This window comes from Rhinoderma darwinii, chromosome 5 (genome assembly GCF_050947455.1).
Source record: "Rhinoderma darwinii isolate aRhiDar2 chromosome 5, aRhiDar2.hap1, whole genome shotgun sequence".
Taxonomy (NCBI): Eukaryota; Metazoa; Chordata; class Amphibia; order Anura; family Rhinodermatidae; genus Rhinoderma; species Rhinoderma darwinii.
Window position 1 is genome coordinate 199,770,770 of NC_134691.1, and position 25,083 is coordinate 199,795,852.

The 25,083-nt window shown below is 40.3% G+C and overlaps 1 protein-coding gene across 1 annotated transcript in view; it reads right to left on the reverse strand.

Annotated features, from left to right (window-relative positions):
• Nucleotides 1-25,083, reverse strand: part of PTPN3 (protein tyrosine phosphatase non-receptor type 3) — a 282,946-nt gene that overhangs the window by 42,966 nt on the left and 214,897 nt on the right. Inside the window, exons 16-19 of the mRNA XM_075826850.1 lie at nt 20,862-21,054; nt 9,383-9,460; nt 9,152-9,208; nt 7,115-7,271 (exon numbers count right to left, since the gene is read on the reverse strand). Of these exons, the coding sequence (XP_075682965.1) occupies nt 7,115-7,271; nt 9,152-9,208; nt 9,383-9,460; nt 20,862-21,054 (485 nt within the window). The remainder of the gene's footprint in view (nt 1-7,114; nt 7,272-9,151; nt 9,209-9,382; nt 9,461-20,861; nt 21,055-25,083) is intronic.

Here is a 25,083-nt window from a genome sequence, read left to right on the forward strand (position 1 = left end):
AATCTGTCACAATGTGTTTTTGTTCGTGCCATTATTGGTCCTAGTGATGTTTTTCCAAACCTAACAATGCTCAAGGTGAAGAGTTTGAGGGCGTTTTCCCCAAATCTAAATTTTAATAAGAGCTGCACTAGGAAGTGCAACTGTCTATGTGAGGAAGTTTTTTTTTAATGTCATTTCTTAAACACACAAAAAAAAAGGTATCAGAAGTCAAAGTAGAACCTTTAGTTCAAGGTAAAATATATTTGTCCTTGTAGAAAAACACTCTTAGGGCTTATTCAGATGAACGTATATGTAGTCCATGTGACGTATGCTTTTTTAAACATCCACCACACGGCTGCATGCATTTCTATGGGGCTGTTCACACGGCCGTTGTTTTAACGGACCATGTGAAGGGCCCATGAAAAAATAGGTCATGTCTAAAGTCTATGAGGGATCCATGAAAACAGGTCCTGCACGGGTGTGACTCGGACGTGAAAAACTGCTGTTTTTCATATCCAAGTTTACACTCGTTCATCTGATCAAGGCCTTACATTCATAAAAAAATTATGTAATATGATTTTTTCCACAGCTTTTATATAGTAAATGTGTCAAAGAAATCTAGGTTGGGCAATTTATCTTTTTAACAGTCATTGTAAAGTATGGAATTTTTGTACTCACATTTCTTAAAGGGGTTATTCGACTTAAAGAGGCTCTGTCACCACATTATAAGTGCCCTGTCTCCTACATAAGGAGATGGGCGCTGTAATGTAGGTGACAGTAATGCTTTTTATTTTAAAAAACGATCTTTTTTCACAACGTTAGGAGCGATTTTGGTCTATGCTAATGAGCTTTCTTAATGCCCAAGTGGGCGTACTTTTACTTTCGAACAAGTGGGCGTTGTACAGAGGAGTGCATGACGCTGACCAATCGGCATCATGCACTCCTCTCCATTCATTTACACTGCACTAGCGATATAGTTATATCACTATGTGCAGCTACATACACAAACCCTAACATTACTAAAGTGTCCTGATAATGAATACACATGACCATCCAGCCTGGACGTCATGTGTACTCAGAATCCTGACACTTCTGAATCTTTTTTGTGAGATTCCGGCAAGTGAAATGAAATCTCGTTTAGCTCCGTAATCTCGCGAGATTTGGTTTCACTTGCCGGAATCTCACAAAAAAAGATTCAGAAGTGTCTGAGTACACATGACGTCCAGGCTGGATGGTCATGTGTATTCATTATCAGGACACTGTAGTAATGTTAGGGCTTGTGTATGTAGCTGCACATAGTGATATAACTATATCGCTAGTGCAGTGTAAATGAATGGAGAGGAGTGCATGATGCCGATTGGTCAGCGTCATGCACTCCTCTGTACAACGCCCACTTGGTCGAAAGTAAAAGTACGCCCACTTGGGCATTAAGAAAGCTCATTAGCATAGACCAAAATCGCTCCTAACGTTGTGAAAAAAGATCGTTTTTTTAAATAAAAAGCATTACTGTCACCTACGTTACAGCGCCCATCTCCTTATGTAGGAGATAGGGCACTTATAATGTGGTGACAGAGCCTCTTTAACGAAAAAACCTGTATGCCCATTAATTTCACCTACCAATGCCTCCTGTGTTGTTATTTCTTTGATTTTTGCTGTTCCCTGTGTTTTTATTGTTAACAGAGCCGCTTTACATGTGCCACTGCCAAATGATGGGCAGTCCCTCTCTGCTTGAATGGAAACTAGGAAAATACATTTCCCATGAATCCCGCTTCCAAGTCCCTCCTTTCAAGGCCAGCCCTCCCTCCTGCCATTATGTATCACTCAGCCGCTCCTGAACACGCCCACGGTAGCACAAATTGCGCTGTTCTGCTGAAATTTCCCCAAAATTCGGCCAAACAGAAGCAACAGCCTTCAGCTCAGGGGGACTAGAGTCTTGCATCTAGCGTCCATTGACTATTGAGTAAGTGCCACATAACTCCCCCCTTATCTCACTCCCCTATTACTTGGGGCCTTGTCAACAAATATAGACAGGCATTTCAACCTCCTCAACTCAGGTCATCTCCCTTATCATTACTAAGAGCACAGCTCTAATTTTTATTCTAGCTGCCCTGTCCAGAGCATAGTATTTGACCTCAGACTGTTTCTCTTTCACCTGGACTTTGGAAATATCCAGCGGGTCTCTGAACAGCCTGTAGTCTATTAGTCCTCTATAATATTTGGATTGACATGTGCTAGAGCGGAAGAATTTCCATTAGAGAACTGCACTCTCTTGCTTCTTAAGCGACAATCTGCACTAACAATGGTCAAACCCACTAAGGACAAATTGAGAGACGCTATGGGAACCCCACAACGTCTAAAAAGTCAATAAGACTGGATAAGTTACTTGCAATAAAATGGACAGCCTCGCCTACAGGAAAAAAATAAGCTGGTACAGAACAAACATGCAGAACCTGACCTAGCTGAAGATACAGATGGGGAAAGCAGTACAACTCCCCCAATATTTTTAAAGCATTTCTGTGAAAAAACCTGGTGCAGGCCCTATCACTTGTGCTGAAGAACCTTTCTGATATCAAGGCAGAGGTGCAGGACGTCGCCCATAGAGTGGAATCTTTGGAAACTGTACAATCTGCCATTCTGTCACATAGTAATGACACAAACTAACGTTTTGGCACAGCAGGATAACTTATAGTGTAACCTAATGATCGAAGATCAGGAAAACCGAAGTTGTAGGCACTTCCTGCTACGTCCATGACCTTGTTTTCTGACTTGTTAGGAGCTGAAAGGGCGAACAAAATAATCATAGAAAGAATGCATAGAGCCTTACGACAAAAACCAACGCCAACCGATTCACCAAGGGATATAATATGTGGCTTGTTGACTTAAATATGTGGACACCGCTTCAATATTACAAAGGGCTAGAGAAACTCCTAACATCCTCTATGTTGGAGTTCAGGTTCTCTTATTTTCAAGATATTGCAGTTAGTCAGTGCTAGCATTCCCTGCACTGCCACGACAAGACACTTGGATTATCTGTACGAAAACCAAAGTCTTCCAAACGCAAGATATTAGAACAAGCTTCTTCAGTAACTTGTAGACTCCTTTCCGGGCACACGGCTAAGTAATTGCAAGTGTACAATAAACTGCAGCTGGAATATGGATTTGAAGTTTCACGCTGTTGTCCATTATGGACCTACTGTTCCTACATGAGTTTCCAGACAAATCATTTTTTGATCAATAATTGTCATCTTGCACCTTGCATGTTCAGGATCCGAGTATACCAGTGCATAGCCCGGTAAAACGTTCATAGTTTAGGCTGATTCATTACAGATCATTGTATTTACCGATTAATGTTAGAACTGTACGTGTACTATTACACGGTCTGACATGGGCCATGTAAACAAGCGCCAATCAACGAGATAGGTCGTTGATCAGCGCTCGTCGGCTCCTATCAGTTGGAGCAATGATTGCCTATGTATAGGGACGAACGCTCGTTACTACGATCGCTCTTCCCTATGCATTTACATCATATTGGGAGCAGATCTCCCTGAAAAAACAGTGCGATGTGCTGCGACAACAATGATTTTTAATTCTGCAAAAAAGAGCAGATCAGCCAACGAACGAGCGTCTGCTTGTTCACCGGCTGATCGTTGCCCTTATTACACAGGGGAACGAGTGTTCATTTGAACGCTCGTTTGCCCGATCATTGGCCTGGGTAATAAGGCCTTTACTTATATGTGATCTTTAGTGAGTTCATTCTTTTCTCATTCATCCTATCTTTCTTTTCCCTTATGTCCATACCACTTCTCCTCCATCTTCTATCCTCTCCAATGGCTCTCCATAACACATATCCTTTCCTACTAAAAACTAACCTTGAGCAATATTGCCGGGGGCATGTTAAGCTGGCAATCACTTTCTATGTTAGACAAGGTTTGCACTTGTATTATGTAAAGTTTCTTTACTGCTATTGGTGTGACAATTAGTTGCCACTTGAAGAACGAAGTGCTCAGGACTTCCTGTGCATAGCTATGGTGACAAACAAAATTGTATTCCTTATTGCCAATATCCCCCAAAAAAGATGTCAAGTTCTAAATATCTTGCGGAAAGATACTTTTCTTACAAGAAACACATTTTAGATATCTTTATGTTCCAAACCTATCTCATACATTTTTACCCTATGGTTCCACATTTCTCGGCTTCTAGAGGCACTAGCATAGGTATTCTTAAACATGCATTATTTACAGCGGTAGCACATAAACTTGATCCTGAGGCTAGATAAACTTTTGTGAAGGGAAAACTGGGTAACACCATGGTGACCTAAGTCAAGCTCCATGCACCTAATAGTAACCAAGACCCCTGGATAGTTAATTCACTTGATGCACTTCCCTCCTTTGTAGAAGGCATTTTGGTGATGGAAGGGGATCTGAAATGCATATTAGATTGAAACCTTGACACTACCTCTAAATCACCTTCATTGTCGCACAAAGCCACAAGGTGAGGAAGGCATTGTCCAACCTTCACCTGATAGACTCTTGGATAGTTTTTCATCCAAATGTGAAGGATTATTTGATCTTTTCCCACGTCCATGGCACCTACAGGATCATCTTTTAGATCTTTTTTTTTATGACAGAGAGTCCCCTTCTTGGGGTAACAGCATCTCATATTGGTCTGATTACTATATCGGATAATGCACCAGTTTAACTGACCATCAATTGCTTTCCTTCCTGTAAGAAGCTTCTCATGGTCTTTAAATGGAACGTTACTTGGATGTCATATTTCTTTATTGCAGAAGCGACTTAAGGAGTATTTCCACTTTAATGACATTCTGGTAACTTTCCCACCAATCATATGGGAGGCGCATAAATCTTACATCAGAGATGTAATACGGTGAAAAAAGCCAGATCAGCACAGATGGAGTCACTCCTAAATTAGATGTCAGTTTTCGAGAATCTGGACAAGAAAACCAAACTGTAAAACACGCAGAATGACCTTCTAAGACTTAGAAATAAATGGAAGGGCCTCCTGAATGTCAGAGCAGCAAAGGCCCTTTAAAAGTTATAAATATAATTACTATGCTCATGGGGATAGGCGTTGAACGATAATGTCACATCTAGTCAAAAAATAAAAATCCTTAATTTCTAAAATAACAAAAAATGATGGAACGGTGGTCACAGATACATCGTATCAGAATTCCAAATTTGACACATCACTGTATGACCTTAGCAATGTACAAGGGGAGCCAAACAGTCTTGATAAAAGCGTTTTTGAAGCTGAAAATGAAGCTTCTTTTAATTTGGAGCTTCTTTTGAGGCTTCTTTTGAGGTGTTTTTCATTGTGTTCAATGTAAAATCAGCTCCAAAAGACGCCTCAAGAAGTGACACGCTCTTCTTTTTACAGAGCGTCTTTCTACGCTCCGTTTTTTAAAACAGCGGCGTAAAAAGACGCCCCGTATGAACTAAATGCTGTTTTTCCCATTGATTTCAATAGGCAGATGTTTGTAGGTGTTCAGCTTCCGTTTTTTGAGTCGTAAACGCCCCGAAATACGCCTGAAAACACTGCATGTGAACATACCCTTACTCTCGCACATTTAGCTGCTATAGAGAAGCCTTCCTTGTTAGTCCCCTTTACACCTGGTGAATTGAAGGAGGTGTTGTCCTCTATTCCCGGGGGTAAAAGCCAGGGACCTGATGGATTACCCATGTTCTATTATAAAATAGATATATTACTCCCTAAATTCCTATCACTCTGTAACTCACTACTACAAGGAAATCACATCTCAAATCAAATGCTAGAAGCGTATGTCACTATAATCCCTATAAAGGGTAAAGATCCAACAAACTGTGGGAGTTATTGGCCCATATCACTTCTAAATGTGGATGTAAAACGGTGGATGAAACGTTTAGCTAATCGCATAAAAAAAGTGTTTGCCTAGGCTCAATGACTCAGTACTGACCGGATGTGTTCCAGGCTGATAGGGGAAGTTCAACACAACGGGACTGTTAAATACATGTATGCACAATGTAAATGTCCCTCTCTAACCCTTCTCGGTACAGATGCCAAGAAGGCTTTTGAAAGGGTGGCATGGGACTATATGTCTGCAATGCTGGAAGGGTTCGGCTTTCCTACACCATTCGTTGAAGCAACACTGACTTTTTTTTATAGAAACCCCCCCGTGCTGGAATAAGTTAACAGTACCCTTTCTCCTCCCTTAGATGTACATAATGGAACACGGCTCCCCCTCCCGCAGTCACTTTTAATTTTGCAAATGGAAACTTTAATACAAAAAATATAACAACCCCCTGATATTAAAGGACTAGAAGTTGGCTCTGTGCCCCATTCCATAGCAGCATTTACAGAGGATTTGCTAGTTTTCTAACCAATTTATTTCCCAGATATTCTAGATATCTTGTATGGTTTCTAGGACCTACGAGCCCATTATCATCTGTATAGCTGATTTTTTTCTTGATTCAGTAAAAACAGAACTGTGGGGGGAAAAAAACACAAAAACTGAATGTAAGTATAGTGCAGTTTCAGAAAACTGCAATATAAACACATGAAAATTCATAGCATTTTAACAACGATATGCATTTTTCATGTCATTCTGAGCTTCGCTGTCCTGGTGGAAACTGAATGTGTGAACTTACCCTTAGGCTGGGGCTAGACCCAGACTTTTTTTTGCAATGAACAAAAAAATCGCTGTCCATAGGAATTCGATGAGTAGCTTGAAAATTTCTTTAAAATCTCTCCTGACAAGTCTGTACCTCTGAAAAATCACTAGCAAATCGCTTGACTGGAGCGATTTTGAAGAGATTTTCAAGCTACTTAATGTATTCCTATGGACAGAAATTTATCACAGCTATTTTTTTGTAGTAAGATAAATGCTCTGTAGTCCTAGTCTAATGCATTACTATGTACAGAGATTTATCGCTCACTACAAAAAAAAAAGTCTTATTGATGCTGTGCGGTCCTTATCTGTATCTCATTATATTATTGATGTTTTCCATTATGGTATTATGTATATAAACAGACTAGCTGAAAATATTTACCACAAGTCTCAGAACATTATATACTAAAATAATGTTATTAGATTAACATCATTAGTATTATAACAAGTCGAACCATTAAAACAAGAAATTACCTTTCCGCCTAACCAGTAGAGCAAGTTCCCTTGTGTGGGATTCCCGGCTGGCTTTTATAAACATAACCACTTGATCATGTGTGTGCTCTGAGATATCTCGACCGTTGATGAGCACAATTTGATCGCCTTCAACAAGCTTAGGAGAACACTTATCTGCCTGGATGACATAGAAACAAAAACGTAGTTACAGGCATAACGATAACTTCTATATATTTTTGTATTATATTTTTTGCACGGATCATGTCTCCATATTTTTTTTCACAACCCAAACTAGGTATATTAAAAGATCTGTGAAATTGCGGTACTTCCATTAACTTAATGTTTTTTTTAAAGTTTTTATAAAAAGTGTACACTGTTTCTGTTTGTCAGTATTCCTTGCAGTGACTGAAGAAGGGTAATAAAAATATAATAAACGTGAAAACTGTTCCATCCATTCTTAATCAAAAGCAACCATTAAAACACAATTAGTGTTACAGGCTCTGTTCTCATTTAAGGCTCTGTGCTCACTTTTCCGTTTTTCTGTTCCGACATAAAAAAAAACAAAAAAAAACCACAGAAGCAAGGAATCCATTGCATGAGAAAAAAAACAGTGCCAGATAGAACCCATTGGTTTTTGTCGGCTTCCGCCATTCTGAACAAAATAGTGATGCATGCTGCGCTATTCTGTATGGAAAGTATGATGAAATCTGCAAAAACGGCTCCTAACGAAGCCTCAGACGCAGATGAGAACAGAGTCTAAGGCGTCAGTGAATAATTTGTGAACCCCATACCTGTAAGTAGGGCCAGGACGAGGGTTGGGCGGAGTAGGAGGTGCCTAGGGCACAATGCTGGGGACCACTGTCATTAAATGTGGGTAATAATGATGTATCACACAATCGTATATACAGATATTAATGTTACATGCACAGACATAGTTAATATGCTAAACTTTAGGGACCTGGATTCTGAAACTCCTGCCCTGTGCCGCGAGAGAGTTTATCCCACCCCTGCCTGTAAGTTACTCTCATCTCTACCAGTTCACCAAGCTAACTGTATACTGTATAAATATGAAATGCTACACCAATCTTTTAGAGTATGTTCACACAGGTTGGATACGCTGCGTAAAAGTACACAGTGTATCCGACTTAAAACCCGCAGGAAAATCTGTCTGAAAAACCGCATCAAATTGTGGTGCAGATTTTCATCTAGAATGGTCGCTGCGGAAAGATTAGCAGAAAAAAAAAAAACTCAATGCTTACCTTCCCTATGGCAACGCCAGGGAGGTAAATATAGACTTTTTTTTAAATTACATTCAAACAAGAAAATGTTTTCACATTTGCAATTTTTGAGACAAAATCGCCGCTTTTTCGCCACAAAAATCAAAAGATTTGCTATTTGTTGTGGCTTTTTACTCCCCATTGAACTCAAATCGGGACAACCCGCAGCAAAAGTACAACTATTCCGCAGTTTAATTTTTTTCAGTGGATTTTTTTCCGCAGCATGTGGATGGGATTTGTACAAATCTCATCCACTTTGCTGCTACTGTTGAATCCGTTGTGAAAAATCCACAGCTAATCCGCCCAGTGTGCACATACCCTCAAAGTGTACCTTCAGTTATTTGCAGTAAAAAGTAACATTGAGCAGGACTCATGGACAGCAGCTTTTATACCTATTTTATATATTGAAATACTTTCTTCACTTTCCGTTGTCTGTTCTGTATGCTACTCACATAATACACAAAGTCTCCCGTAGCCATCATGCTGGGTTCCCCTACTGAAAACAGTATAAGTGCAGATTTTGCGCTCCATCTCTTGATTTGAACTGCGTGCAGCGCAGATCAGGAGAAGAAAATATAAAAATGAGGTATGTTACAAAAATAGCTGCTGTTAGCTTGTACGGCACAATATTATTTTTGGGAAATAACGGGATGTACACCTTAACATGCTAATATAAACACAGCTAGACATAGTTCAACTGGCAGAATTAATCTATGGCGCCGGGTATTTAAATCCAACACATCTCTTAAAAATGTACTGACCACTAATTCATAAAACTTACAGGTGATCCTGGGGTAATCCTGGAGACCACCAACTGCATTTTTTGATCGACACCACCCTGTAAGTTTGTAAAATAGCACATCATTTAACATGATTCCTCATCCAAATTTATCAACATAATACATACAAAACACATAAAATGAAAAAAATAAATGTGGGGATATATTTGTACAAGTGCGAAATTCATAAAACATAAAAGCATTTCATATATTATATTAAAATCTATAATTACCTTTAGGTTAAATCCAAATTTGCCCTCTTCATCTGGTGTGATACGGACCAACAGCAAATCACCATTAGATAGTTCATTCTATATTGGAGACAAGTTATTTACTTCAGAAACGATAAACATCACGTGAAATTTTAGATTTGTTCCGTAGCAGCAAAAAGACTCAGCAAATACGTATGTTAATACTCTGTATCCTATAAGTGCCTGTGTCAGCTTATCAATACTTTTCCATTCAGAAAGGGCTTATTCTAGTAATTAGAACCTGACTTTGTTCAGTCCCATAGGTATTTAACATAGTAACGAAAACTGATGAGATCAAAAAGAACGATTACATGACAAACTATGACTCATGGTGCTCGAAGGTGATTCAGTACATAAGTTTGCTTACAAACATTTTATTGTTCTTATTTATTTAGTTAGAGGCTACAACTGTATAATGTGATACAAAACAGAGGTAAAGAATAATACAAACACAAAATGTCAATGCACAAACAGTTTATAATCTAAACATAAGTGGTGATACAGGCAAGAGCTTTGTAGGGTACGTATACTGCTGAAATAAATGACAAACTTTTTGGCATAGGTTTGGAGTAATATGCATTGTCATACCTTTTATTTCTGTAACTTTAAAAGTGTTTACTACGATTTTTAATACAAAAAGACCCTGCAAAAGAAACTAAAAACAGAAACGGCTCTTTATACTATTTTTTTTACTATACAAGTGAATGTGCAACTTATGCAACTTTATGTAGATTGTGAACATCGCCTAAGCTGTATTAATGATAAACGACAGCATACACTTTTACAGGTAATGAAGCTTATGGTACTGGAATAATGATTTATGACAGAGAATTAGGAAACAGAGTAGAAAAAGGTCAATGGCAGAGCATATGTGTTTGGACTTGATTTTTAAACTTATGCGCTTTTATCGTTTGAACATTGCACCCTAATATTAAAAAACTCAACAAGAAAAGATGAAAATTAAACTTGCCAGCGAGGGCGGACATAGAAATTACAGGGTTGTAGAAATCCAAACTTTTCCACTATGTGATTTGGATTTTGAGAGAACCTATTCACAATAATCGAATATATTTTTGTTGCATCATGGGAACATACCCTTACACCCACAGCACAGGGTTTATACAAAAACTTCACGTCAACCACAAAACAAGGCCTGTCATCCCCCTCCCATAGTGTACAGCGCCCCTACAACCCCCTATTTAACCCTTACTTCCCCATAGTACACAAAACTTAAATCATATCACATAGAATCCCTCCCCCCTTTAGAGCACATCTCTGCCACCAATTGTCAGTCCTGGGTTAGATGTCTGTGCCACCTTCTCCCTTGGGCCCCACAGCAGTTGCCTTCCCTGTCTCTATGGTAGGTACACCACTACGCGCCAGGGACTGGATTTCCCAGTAACCTCCACAACAGCACTATAAGGAGAAAGGTTTCCCCACCTTCCTAGGCACACAAAACAAAATATTAGCACCAGTTATAAAACTCCCTACCTCTTACGTTTCCCAGTAAGTATTATAGAACCTCAGAATTATACAAGGAAATAGATAATTAAACAGAATACATATAAATAAATAACCTTTCTTATAAACAAAAAAAAATAAGGATGGGAAAGAAATCCCTGTGCCATTGTGGAGGTTGCAGAAAAATTCAGTTAGCAGTGAGTATTATTTTCATTTTTTCCTTACAACTTCAAAATTAAGGAGAAATAACTTAGAAGCCAAAAACTAGGAGGGAAAACAACAGAGAACACTTTACGACCCAAGGACAACTGGTTTAAAAGGCATGTCTAGCTTGTAGTGTTTGAAGTTTGTAGACAGCTTGACCACTTTGCAGCCCAAGAGATCCGCTCAATGGATGCATAAGCACACTCAGCCCAGGAGGTAGCCACGACTCAGGTGGAATGGGCTCTCAAAGCCTAAGGCTACATTCACACAAGCGTGGCAACCTTGGATGTGAAAAACTACAGTTTTTCATGTCCAACATTCACCCGTGCGGGACGCGTTGTCATGGATTCCCCATAGACTAGAGTCTATGGAGGGATGCATGAAAACGCAGGAAAATAGGATATGTCCTATTTTTACGCAGACCCTTCACATGCTCCATTGAAACAACGGCCATGTGAACGGTCCCATTGAAATACATGTGTCCATTAACGGCCGTCACACGGATGAGTTACTCGCTTGTCTGAATGAGCCCTTAGGAGGATGTTTGTATTTAAGTTGATAACACGAGAAGATGGCAAGTTTGATACATCTTGCAATTTTAGTTTTGCTGCCACGAGTACTCATGTCCTTCCCTTGGCACTGGCACTCGTAGCTGATTAGCCTTCTGAAAGCACTCAATCTTCCAGAGATAATGAAGAACACAGCGTTGAATAACCAAAAAGTGTGGAATTCATCCTCTTTCTGAGAAGTAACGTTCAAACAAAAGGAAATAAAACTGATCTCTTATTGAAAATTAAACTTTCAAACGATTTTTGGGAGGAAGATTTTCGTGGCAATTATCGCGCCGTTTTTCGCCCGCGGGCATTGAGCGCCGCGGGCATAAAACAGCGAGAAATACGCTTTCTCCTGCCTCCCATTGAAGTCAATGGGAGGTCAGAGGCGGAAGCGCCCGAAGATAGGGCATGTCGCTTCTTTTTTACTGCTCGCGGGAAAAAGACGCCGACGCCTCCCATTGAAATCAATGGGAGGCGTTCTCGGGCCATTTTTGCAGAGTTTTGCGACGCGGTTTCCGCGTCAAAAAACTCGGCAAAATACCCCGTGTGAACATAGCCTAAAGCTTTAGGACAAATTCTTCAAAATAACAAGGCTTCTAGAATGCCTCAATTTCTCCTCTTCTTCTTGCAGCAGTGATGGCACAAGGGAACGTTGGCTTCAGGGTAAGTAGTCTAATGGAAACCTCATTAATAGGTTTAAATGGTGGTCCCGTGAGGGCTGACAGGATTAAATGGGTTTTCCCATGAGGGACATTTATGACATATCTACAGGATATGTCATAAATGTCAGATAGATGCAGGTCCCACCTCTGGTACCCTAAACACTGTTCTAGCTTCTTGTACTCACGCTGCCTCCTGGCCACTTACTGATTACATGGTCCGGAGTTACGGAAAGAGCGTAACTCGCTGAGCTACACTTTTTCCGTAACTCCCATAGAGCAGAATAGTAGTTACGGAAACAGCGTAGCTCACATGCTACACTGCTTCCGTAACTGCCATTCACTACTATGGGAGTTACAGAAACAGCGTAGCTCAGCGAGTTACGGTGTTTCCGTAACTCCCGACCATGTAATCAGGAAGTGACCGGGAGTTAGCGTGAGCACAAAAAGCTAGAACGAGGGTTTAGGGGTCCCCGTTCTGGAGATAGATGCGGGTCCCAGAGGTGGCACCCACATCTATCTGACATTTATGACATATCCTGTGGATATGTAAAAAATGTCCCTCATGGGAAAACCCCTTTAAGTCCTAATGGGAACAGAATAATGAAATTGGGGATGAATTTTTCTAGAAGCTTTTATGAACCACTTGATCCAAGGTGATCCAAGGATGAGCAGCAAGTTATTGGTCCTAAAGGGAACCAAAAGCACATGAACTTTTAAGGTGCAGGTTTTCAAGCTTTTATCAAGATCGGCCGGCAAGAAGTCAAGGAATAGATCTGAAAAGGATGCTCTGTTATCTGAAAAAGTAAGAAAGCTGTTCCAAACTGTTAAATAGATCTTTGAGGTCACATATGAAAATTACTGGATCAGACAGGCCTCTCTATTTTAAGACTCTGCACTCAACATCCAGGCTGAGACTTAACTTGTTTACTTCTGGATGAAGGAACTAGACCATGAGACAGGAGCTCCTTTTCTGGAGGAAGATGCCATAATCTTCCCTTTGACATTTGAAGAAGGAGAGGAAACAAGGATCTCTTTGGCCAGTATGGTGCAATTAGTATCACTGTTGCTTCGTCTTCCTGAATCTTCCTCAGAACTTTTGAAAATAGTGAGATCGAAGTATTGGAAAACAGAAGTCTACTCACCCAGGAATGGGAAAATACATCAATTCCCAGAGAGAAATCCTTGTGAGCGAGAGAAAATAAATTCTTGACCTGGTTGTTCTGACTAGAGGCAATGATATGTACGATTGGATGCCCGAACCTCTTTGTGATCTAAAGGAACACACTTGGAGTCCTTTTCCACTCTCCCTTCTACAATGTCTGTCAACTCAGGAGGTCTGCAATGGTAGTCTCCTTCAGCCTTTGGAAGACAGCTGAAAAATTATGTCTGCCAAAGTTTATTTTTCCTTGGGCGTCTCGGTTTGTTGACCTAGGTCGCGGTTGTGCTGTTGTCAGATAAAATTTGAAGGTCCTTTGTTTGGAGCATGGGGGATAGACACTCTCAGTCTGCGGCAAACTCTCCTAGGAGGTTTAAAGATGCTTAGGACATGGGAACCTATCCCCTGAATGATTTGGCTCTGGGTATGGGCTCCCCCTCCCCTGCTGCTGGCACCTGTGGTGATGACCAAGGGGTTGAATTGTGCCCATGGTACCCAACAGTGAAGATTTCTCTTTGACATTGACCAGACAAGACAATTTTTACTACACTGGTGATCTGTACCGTCTTGTATAGGGTGCTTTGTTGCTTTTCCAAACAAAAATGCAGGAGGGCTTGAAGGATCTAGGAGGGGGCCTAAGGCCATTTGCCTGTAGGTATTGCTGAAGTAAGAATAAAGCAGAGACCAAGGAAGAGATCTTGGTGCCAATTATCTCGTATTTTTTGCTGGGAGAAAAGAGTTTGTATTTGTAAGTTCAACAGGATTCTCAAGATCTTTGATTTGGAACCAGGTCTGAGTAATTTATCATCCACCACAGGGAGAATAAATTGCTTCATATGTTCTGGAGATTAAACTAAACATTGACACTGAATTCCCAGCCACCAGGAAATCATCCAAGTTGAGGACAATTGGGATCCCCTTCCTGTGGAAAAAAAACCATGGCCATGATCTTTGTAAGTATTCTTGGGGTCGAGAAAAGTCTGAGAGGGATGGCTCAGATTTGGAAAGGATAGAGCTCCAAGTTTTAGATTATTGCTATTCTCAAAATAGCCAAATAGATCTCCTGACTGAATTGGACAGTGCTGCTACCTTGGCTGCAAGACTAACCACATCAGTGAAAGGCATCTGCTAGTAAATCTGTTGCTTTCCTTAGGATTTAGAGAGAGAGAGAGGGGCCAGAATATATTTCCCCTGAGTTATGGTCAATCTTTGGAATTTTGCCAGTGACTTTTTACAGATATCACATTCTTTTTTGGATTCATGAGAAATATCTCTACCTCCCTGGACGACGGTACATAGGAAACACAAGCACAACCTTTAAGATGCTGCTGGCATCATGACACCACTTTAGGGAGGTTGGTGGGAGATGAATGACGATCGTCCATGCCGTGTGTCAGCAACTGCTTCCACGTGTCCCAGAGGGACAGGAAACAACTGGGGAAGGTAAGATGTAGGAGGTTTGTAACTACTGCTGCTGTATTTTTTACTGGCCCTAGAGAGACGGGGAAAACCTCCTCCTGATAGTGCTGTTGTAGAGGTTTAAGAAATTTTTTTTTTTTTTGAAAGTTGCAGATTATCTAAAATAACACTGAAATAACTCACAACTATGGAGAGAAATATAGTTATAAAGATATGTGTGCCATGATCTGAAAGGTGCTGGTCTACAACACCTTACAGACATCATCTGGTAGCTGACAAACCAGTTGTTAACATCCATATCATTGTATATGTGCCACCTATTGTATCCTTCTCCTGGAGGGGAACTAACATGCAAATTTTTTTTTTCCATTGAGCTTTGCATGTATAATGCTTCATGTCAGGTGTATCTCTGTAGAGAGAACCAGCATCCCCCGAGTCTATGTGAAAGGCCTCTTAGCCTGTAAGCACCCTGCTCTATACTGACGAAAGGTAAAAAAAAACAAAAAACAGAAACAGCATTCTGCAGATGGGTTTCGCTTCCTTTTTAAGGAGATTCTAGCATGGCTAAAACCCCTAGTCATGTTTCAAGGCTCTTCTACAGGTCAGACATTGACTTACAGGAGAGTTACCTTAAATAGGTGGCACCAGAGACATTCTTTACCTTCTCATGGAGGAGAACTAACTTGCATGTAAATCACTTAGATATGCAGTAAGGCTAATGAAACCCAGTTACTAGCTGATATTGCCAGGTGGCATTACAGACGGCCACACATTTACCCTGCAGCGGGATATTCAAATGAATGAGCAACCATGCAATACATGGCCAGGCCGAGCCCACCAGAGTGGGAGCCACTTTTTCATAAAGGGGTTTTCCCATCTTAGACATTTACGGCATATCCACAGGATATGCCATAAATGCATGTCCCACGTACGGGGCCCACACCTATCTCATAAATGGGGGTCTGCCGGCTACATCCCGCATGGTGAAGTGGCCGCTGACCCCCACATCCAAGGGGAGAATAAGAGGTGCCTGGGAATTCCTGAAATTCATTCTTATGGGAGTTATGGAAATAGTTGTTTCAGTCTTTATAAACGTTATGTGGTCCTCTGTGTCTAAACATGATGCTAAATGTTTGCTTTCTATATTTACTATAAATGGTCGCCATATTTTTGTGTGATTTTACTTGGTCATATTCAGCTGATCAATTACTATTGGCCTTAACGTGCTTTTAACAAAAATGGGGTTACTTGACTATTAACCAAACAACATGATCTTCACTGCTTATGTATATACAATTGTGTGCAAGAGTTGGCAATCCTTAAAAAAGTCATTGTCCCAAAAAGTCTGTGTCTGTACTAATACTGGCGTTTCATACGCTAGTATAAGTCACTAGTTCATAACATTAAGATACAAATTATTTATTGCCTGAGTTGCATCGCATTAGTTGAATCTTCTGCTCTCCGTGCGATTGAAGGTGAAATCGAGGGCAGCTCCGAGATACCGTAGATTAAAGCTAGAAATGGCTTAAAATGTGAAAAATCTGTCGGACCATCTTTTAAGCCATGCTCCATTTTTGGCAAAATGCCATGCCCGCGATAAAAGTCGCAAGTTTTAGCACATAATAGCCGTGCGCGTAAATTTGTGGCAAACCAGTGCCATAAAACACATAAATATTAGGGCCTTTGTCTTTTAAAGAAGTTAAACTTTGTTTTATTCAAAGTATTATTATAGTGTTTAGAAATTATAGTTCATTGACAATTTTATACCGCATTATTTTTATTTTATATAACTGCATTATTTAGAAAAATAAAAATCCAGGAAAACAAATGACTTGGCTTGTAGGGCATTTTTTCCCTTGAACTTATGATGAAGCTCATCCTACAAGTGCTCAATAGGTTCTATCAAACACAGTACTCTGTCACCTTGTTTGTTCACTAGTTTCTACATATTGTTGCTCTGCTGCATGATGAAATTAGTACAAAGAATTTTGGGGATGACATGTAGAATGAATGGTAAACTGGAAATCTTTTGCTGCATCAGTACCAAAGCAGCCCCATAGCTTTAGATTTCCTCTTCCATTCTCGACAAAAGCCATCAAGCACTCCTACAGCTACATCTCACATATATTCTACTCTTTGATCAGTTCAATTTCAACAGGTTCTTCAAAAATAATTACACTTCTTAGCAATTCCAAACTTTTGTTAACTAGTGTATATACAACTATAAACATGCACACAAACTCGTTTTACATTAACCCCTTCAGGACCAAGCTCATTTTGGCCTTCAGGACCAGACCCATTTTTTCAAATCTGACATATTTCACTTTATGTGGTAATAACTCCGGAACGCTTTTACCTATCAAAGTGATTCTGAGATTGTTTTCTCGTGACACATTGGACTTTATGATAGTGGAAAAATGTGGTCGATAAATTCAATATTTACCAGTGAAAAACTTTGGTGAAAAAATTGCAAAAATTTGCATTTTTCTAAATGTAAATGTATCTGCTTGTAAGACAGGCAGTTATACCACACAAAATTGTTGCTAATTAACATCCCCCATATGTCTACTTTAGATTGGCATCGTTTTTTGAACATCCTTTTATTTTTCTAGGACGTTACAAGGCTTAGAACTTTAGCAGCAATTTCTCACATTTTCAAGAAAATTTCAAAAGGCTATTTTTACAGGGGCCAGTTCAGTTGTGAAGCGGCTTTTAGGGCCTTATATATTAGAAACCGCCAAAAAGTCACCCCATTTTAAAATCTTCACCCCTCAAAGTATTCAAAACAGCATTTAGAAAGTTTCTTAACCCTTTAAACGTTTCACAGGAATTAAAGCAACGTAGAGGTGAAATTTTCAAATTTCATTTTTTTTTTGCAGAAATTCATTTTTATTCTATTTTTTTTGTAACACAGAAGTTTTTACCAGAGAAACGCAACTCAATATTTATTGCCCAGATTCTGCAGTTTTTAGAAATATCCCACATGTGGCCCTAGTGTGGTAATGGACTGAAGCACCGGCCTCAGAAGCAAAGGAGCACCCAGTGGATTTTGGGCCTCCTTTTTATTAGAAAATATTTTAGGCTCCATGTCAGGTTTCAAGGGCTCTTTCGGTGCCAAAACAGTGGAAATCCACCAAAAGTGACCCCATTTTGGAAACTACACCCCTTGAGGAAATTATCTAGGGGTATAGTGAGCATTTTGACCCCGCAGGTTTTTTTCAGAAATTATTGGAAGTAGGCCGTGAAAATAAAAATCGTCATTCTTTCAAAGATTATGTAGGTTTAGCTAATTTTTTCTAATTTCCACGAGGACTAAAGGAGAAAAAGCACCACAACATTTGTAAAGCAATTTCTCCCGAGTAAAACAATACCCCACATGTGGTTATAAACGGATGTTTGGACACACGGCGGAGCTTAGAAGGGAAAGAGCGCCATTTGGCTTTTGGAGCTCAAATTTAGCAGGAATGGTTTGCGCAGGTCATGTCGCATTTGCAAAGCCCCTGAGGTACCAAAACAGTGAAAACGCCAAAAAAGTGACTCCATTGAGAAAACTACACCCCTTGAGGAATCCATCTAGGGGTGTAGTGAGCATTTTGCCCCCACAGGTGTTTCATAGATTTTATTAGAATTGGGCAGTGAAAATAAAAAAAATCCTTTTTCTTCAATAAGACGTAGTTTTAGCTCCAAATTTTTAATTTTCTCAACAAATAAAGGAAAAAAAGAACCCCAACGCTTGTAAAGCAACTTCTCTGGAGTACGGCAATACCCCACACGTGGTCGTAAAATGCTGTTTGGGCACACGGCAGGGCTCAGAAGGGAAGGAGCGCCATTTGCTTTTGGTGTACAGATTTTGCTGCATTTGGTTTCTGGTCGCTATGTTGCATTTGCAAATTCCCTGTGGGACCAAAACAGTGGATCCCCCCCAGAAGTGACCCCATTTTGGAAACAACACCCTCAAGGTATTCACCTAGGGGTGTAGTGAGCATGTTAACCCCACAGGTGTTTTGCAGAAATTCGTGTGCACACGATGTGGGAGAATGAAAATGGGAATTTTTCCTTAGATACGCCAATATGTGGTGCCCGGCTTGTGCCACCATAACAAGACAGCTCTCAATTATTATGCGGTGTTTCCCTGTTTTAGAATCACCCTACATGTGGCCCTAATCTTTTGCCTGGACATTCGACAGGGCTCAGGAGTGAAAGAGTACCATGTAAAATTGAGGCCTAATTTGGCGACTTATAAAGTATTGGTTCACAATTGCAGAGGCTTTGATGTGAAATAATAAAAGAAACCCCTGAGAAGTGACCCCATTTTGGAAACTGCACCCCTCAAGGCATTTATTAAGAGGTGTAGTGAGCATTTTCACCCCACGTGTCTTTTCCATAAATGATTGCGCTGCGGAAGGTACAAATTAAATAGTTTCCCTAGATATGCCAATTCAGTGTCAAATATCATGCCCAGCTTGTGCCACTTTTTTTTTTATATACACCGTTCACCGTACGTTATAAACTACATGTTACCTTTATTCTGCGGGTCAGTACGATTCCGGCGATACCAAATTTATAGAACTTTTTTATAACTTTTTGAACAATAAAATTACTTTTGGAAAGAGAATGTATTTTTTCTGTCGCCAAGTTGTGAGAGCCATAACTTTTACATTTTTTCGTCGATGGAGCTGTGTGAGGGCTTGTTTTTTTTGCGAGACGAGGTATAGATTTTATCGGTACCATTTTTGGATACATGCGACTTTTTGATCACTTTTTATTTCAATTTTTGGAAGACAGTGACCAAAAAAACAGTAATTATGGCAGTGTTTTTGAGGTTTTTTTTTACGGCGTTCACTGCGCTGGATAAATAACATAATATTTTTATAGTTCAGGTCGTTACGATCGCTGCGATACCAAATATGTATGGCTTTATTATTTTTTTCAATAATAAATGACTTATAAGGGAAAAAGGGCGATTGTGTTTTGTGTTATTATTTGAAACTTTTATTGTATGTTTTCCAACTTTTATTTTTACTTTTTTTACACTTTTTTTTACACTTTTCTTTAGTCCCACTAGGGGACTTGAATGTCCAACTATTTGTTTGATGTTCTAATACATTGCACTACCTATGTAGTGCAATGTATTGGAACTGTCAGTTGTTCACTGACAGCAAGCCGATCAGGCTCCGCCTCTGGGCGGGGCCTAATCAGCTTAGGTAATGGCAGACAGGAGTCCATTGTTAGGGCTCCTGTTGCCATGGTAGCAGTCGCCAGCCTTGCCATCGCATGGCAAGGCTGCCGATTTTCTACAAACCTCTAGGATGCAGCGATCACAATGGATCGCTGCATCGAAGGGGTTAATGCCAGGAATCGGAGCTAGCTCCGGTTCCTGGCGATAGATCGGGGTGTCCGCTGTAACATACAGCGGACACCCACTGCTGATGACGCCGGCTCAGCTTCTGAGCCGGAAGCTGAGCCGGCGCCATCTTGCCGATGTTACCGGAAGCCTCCTGGGCCCCGCCGACGACGGGGCATAGGAGGATTCCGTTACAGGCTGATCGGGAGGTAAGCATTAGCCCTCCGATCGCCTTTGCAGCCACCGGCAACCCAGCGATCACGTTGCTGGGGTGCCGGTGGCTATAAACTCCTCACATGCTGCGATCTCTATTGAACGCAGCATGTGAGGGGTTAATCGGTCGGATCGGAGGCTAGCTCCGGTCCTGGCCGATACCTTAGGGTGCCAGCTGTAACATACAGCTGTCACCCGGTGGTGATGTCGCTGGCTCAGCTCCTGAGCCAGCTTCATCTCCATGACGTATATTTACGTGAAAAGGCGGTAAGCCACCGATTTTAATGACGTTTATATACGTGATCCGGCGGGAAGGGGTTAAATAAGTCAAGGATTGTGAAGTAGCACACCGGTAAACTACTGGTCATATAGATATAGGGCACTACGTTGATACTTGTATGATGACATTTACCTAATGACCGCTAGCTCTGAAAATAAACATACATACCTTATCATAGTAGTACTGACTGGAATCCTCTGTTGAGTTCCCTATCTTGATGGTATCGTAGGTCTCTAAAAACGTCTTGTCCACACCTTCCAGTGGATGCGAGTAGGAATGATTTGACAATCCATTGGGGGAACTAGGAAATGAACCATGATTGCTCAATTTGTTTTCTTTTGGACTGTGTTCTAAAATATTTCTAAAGAATCAACAATAGAGATAGAACATTTAGTATACATTTCATGGACTGATGTAAATACACTAACAGATATACCATGAAATACAATAATTTACACATTGAACCTTTGCAACCACAGAAAAACTCTGCAAATTATTTACCATATATTACAATTTAAAGAGGCTCTGTCACCAGATTATAAGTGCCCTATCTCCTACATAATCTGATTGGCGCTGTAATGTAGATAACTGCAGTGGTTTTTATTTTGAAAAACGATCATTTTTTAGCAAGTTATGAGCTAGTTCAGATTTATGCTAATGAGTTTCTCAATGGACAACTGGGCGTGTTTTTACTTTTTACCAACTGGGTGTTGTACAGAAGAGTGTATGAGGCTGACCAATCAGTGACTAATCAGTGACCAATCAGTGACCAGTCAGAGATCATACACTTCTCATTGTTCCAGCCCAGCATGATCCACAGCACAGTGTGATTGTGCAGTGAAAGAAGTAAACACGCCCAGTTGCTAAAAACACAATACACGCCCAGTTGGAAATAAGAGAAAACACACCCAGTTGTCCATTAAAAAGGCTCATTTGCATAAATATAAAATTGCTCATAACTTAGCCAAAAATGATCGTTTAAAAACAAAACAAAACAAAAAAAAACCCACTTTACTGTTATCTACATTGCAGCGCCGATCACATGCAATAGGAGATAGGGATTTGATAATCTGGTGATAGAGCCTCTTTAAGTTTAATGAGGTTTTAGGTTTATATAAAGGTCATGTTCACACGTTGCGGATTTAGCACAGATTCCTAAATACGTATGCAATGCATGGGGTGGAGATTGTCTGTACCAGGTGCTGGTTTTACATCTGAGATTTGAACTGAACGTTCATGACGCTGGTTGGTCAGCATCATACACTTCTCTTTACAACGCCCACTTGGTAAAAAGTTAAAAAACGCTCAGTTGGTCATTAAGAACTAATTAGCATAAATCTAATATTGTTCATAACTTGCTCAAAAATGATCGTTTTTCAAAATAAAAAACACTGTTATTATCTACATTACAGCGCCAATCAGATTATGTAGGATATAGGGCACTTATAATGTGGTGACAGAACCTCTTTAACTAAGGCAAGTGAGGCCTGCAGTTCTTTAGATGTTTGTCTGGGTTCTTTTGTGACCTCCTGGACGAGTGGTCGAAACAGTGGGTGAATATTATCAGGAAGTTGAAATCTTGTGTGTAGATTTACAAAGGGAGGTAAACACAAAAAATATCATATTTTGTGAAATCTATAGACCCCTAAAAAAATCACTGTGGAGATGGAAGGTCAGCTATATAAACAAATGGAGCGGGCTGCACAGGCTAGTACTGTAGTGATAATGGGAGATTTTAATTAGGGGTCATGGTTCTACTTCAACTGCAAAAGGGGAGAAACTTCCTCAACCTATTGCAGGATAATTAAATTGTCCAGTTTGTGGAAAACCCAACTAGAGGTGATGTTTTGTTGGATCTGGTCATTTCAAACAATGCAGAGCTTGTTGGGAATGTCACTGTTCGTGAAAACCGTGGTTACAGTGACCACAATATAGTAACATTTTACCTATACTGTAAAAAACAAACACAGGCTGGGAGGGCAAATGCACTTAATTTTAAAAATGCCAATTTCCCAAGGATGAGGGATGCAATTCAGGACATAGACTTGGAACAAATAATGTCAAATAATGGTACAAATGCTAAGTAGGAGTGCTTAAAATCTACTTTGGGTAAATATACTGCAAAATGTATTCCTACATGGCTTACATCTACTTTAAAAGGGCAATACATTATATAAAGAAGGGCATTTACAAAATAGAAATCTAAGAGTACAGCCTTAGCCTTTGAAAATTACAAAGAGCTTAATAAAATCTGTAAAAAAGTAAAAATTTATCAAAAATACAAAATGAAAGGCAGGGGGCCAGGGACAAAGCAAATGTCCAAAAATTATTTAAGTATGTAAATGCAAAAAAACATGGTCAGAACATGTAGGTGAAAAGGTTCTGCCAGACATAGCTTCTGTGTCGACGCCCGTGGTTAATCAGTCTGCACCTGCTCCTAAGTCTGATAGAGTGACTCGATCTGCTACCACTCAGGCTGGTAGGCTCAGGAGTGGGAGAACCTATCACAGCCTGGCCAGAAGGTTCTAGCTCCCGCCCTCGGTCTATTTATACCTTCATTTCATGCTTGTCCTCTGCCTGTGATTCTTTCCTGTTTCCTGGCTCTGCTGCTCCTGCTATTATTATTGACCTCTGCTTCATTTTGACCCTGGCTTTACGGACTACGCTCCTGCTCTGCGTTTGGTACCTCGTACACTCCTGGTTTGACTCGGCTCGTTCACTACTCCTGTTGCTCACGGTGTTGCCGTGAGCAACTGCCCCATTTCCCTTAGCTTCTGTGTGCCCTTGTCTGTTTGTCTGTCGTACACTTATTGAGCGTAGGGACCGTCGCCCAGTTGTACGCCATCGCCTAGGACGGGCCGTGCAAGTAGGCAGGGACTGAGTGGCGGGTAGATTAGGGCTCACCTGTCTGTCTCCCTACCCCGTCATTACAGTAGGACCCCTAAATAGTGGTAATGGGAAGTTGGTCACGGGGAATCATGAAAAGGCAGAGTTACTAAATGTTTTTTGTGTTTTTTCTGTATATACAACAGAAGAAAGAGCAGCTGGTGTAGCCGGTGCCAGTGCTGTTAATACATAAATTAATATACTGAATTGGCTTAATGTAGATATGGTCCAAGCTAAGTTAAATAAAATAAATGTGCTCAAGACTGCTACCGGATGAGTTACACCCAAGAGTTCTTAAAGAACACGGTTCAGCTATTTCTGTCCTCCTGTTCATAATATTCAAAGATTCTCTAGTAACTGGTATAGTGCCAAGGGACTTGTACAGTGAAAATGTGGTGCCCATTTTAAAAAAGGGCTCTTGGTCTTCCCCAAGTAAATTTAGACCAATAAGTTTGACATCCATCATAAGAAAATATTTAAGGGGCTTTTAAAGGGAACCTGTCACCAGCATTTCACCTATTAAACCAGAAATACCTGGTGGAAGCCGGTGAAATAAAAACATTTTTATGTAACCTATAATTATCTTCTAAGTAGGCTCTGTACCTTTAGTATTCAGTTTTTTAGTGTTCCTGTGCCGTATGCTAATGAGCATAAAAGAGTCATATGTTTATTTGAAAAGTCATATCTTCATTCCACAAGCATTTCAGCGTTAACCCCGCCTCCTTACTTTTGATTGACAGCTCCTCGCCTCCTGCCAGCACACACTAAGTCCGGATGAAGCAGGAATGGGTGTCGGACCATACATAACGGGTGCATGCACGCTATATCAGACGAGATTTCAGCATTCATGGCAGTGACAAAAAATAGTATTAAAAAGTGACAGCTTGCATGGATTTACTCAAGACAGAAGTTGTCAAACTAACCTGATTTGCTTTTATGAAGAGGTGAGTAGAAGCCTAGACAGAGGAGACGCTGTGGATATAGTGTTTTTGGAGTTTGCAAAGGGATTTTACATTAGCTCATGGACGCATAATGTGTAAATTAAGGTCTATAAGTTTAGAAACTATAGTTTTGTAATAGGACTGAAAATTTGCTCTGGGTACTAATAATCTGAATGCATCATATGTCCTAGAGGGAGCTATACTGGGGGAGTCACTCGTTGAGAAGAATCTGGGTGTACTTGTAGATTATAGACTAAAAAACAGCATGCAATGTCAATCAGCTGCTTCTAAGGCCAGTAGGATACTGTCATTTTCTAAAAGAAGCATGGACTCGCAGGACAGGGACATACTATGATCACTTTACAAAGCATTAGTGTGACCTCATCTAGAATATGCAGTTCAGTTCTGGGCTCCAGTTCATAGAACGGATGCCCTGGAGTTGGAAAAAATAAAAAGAAGTGAAACTAAATTAAGGGGCATGGAGAATCTAAGTTAGGAGGAAAGATTAGAAGAATGAAACTTAGCCTTGAAAAAAGACGTACAAGGGGGACATGATTAACCCC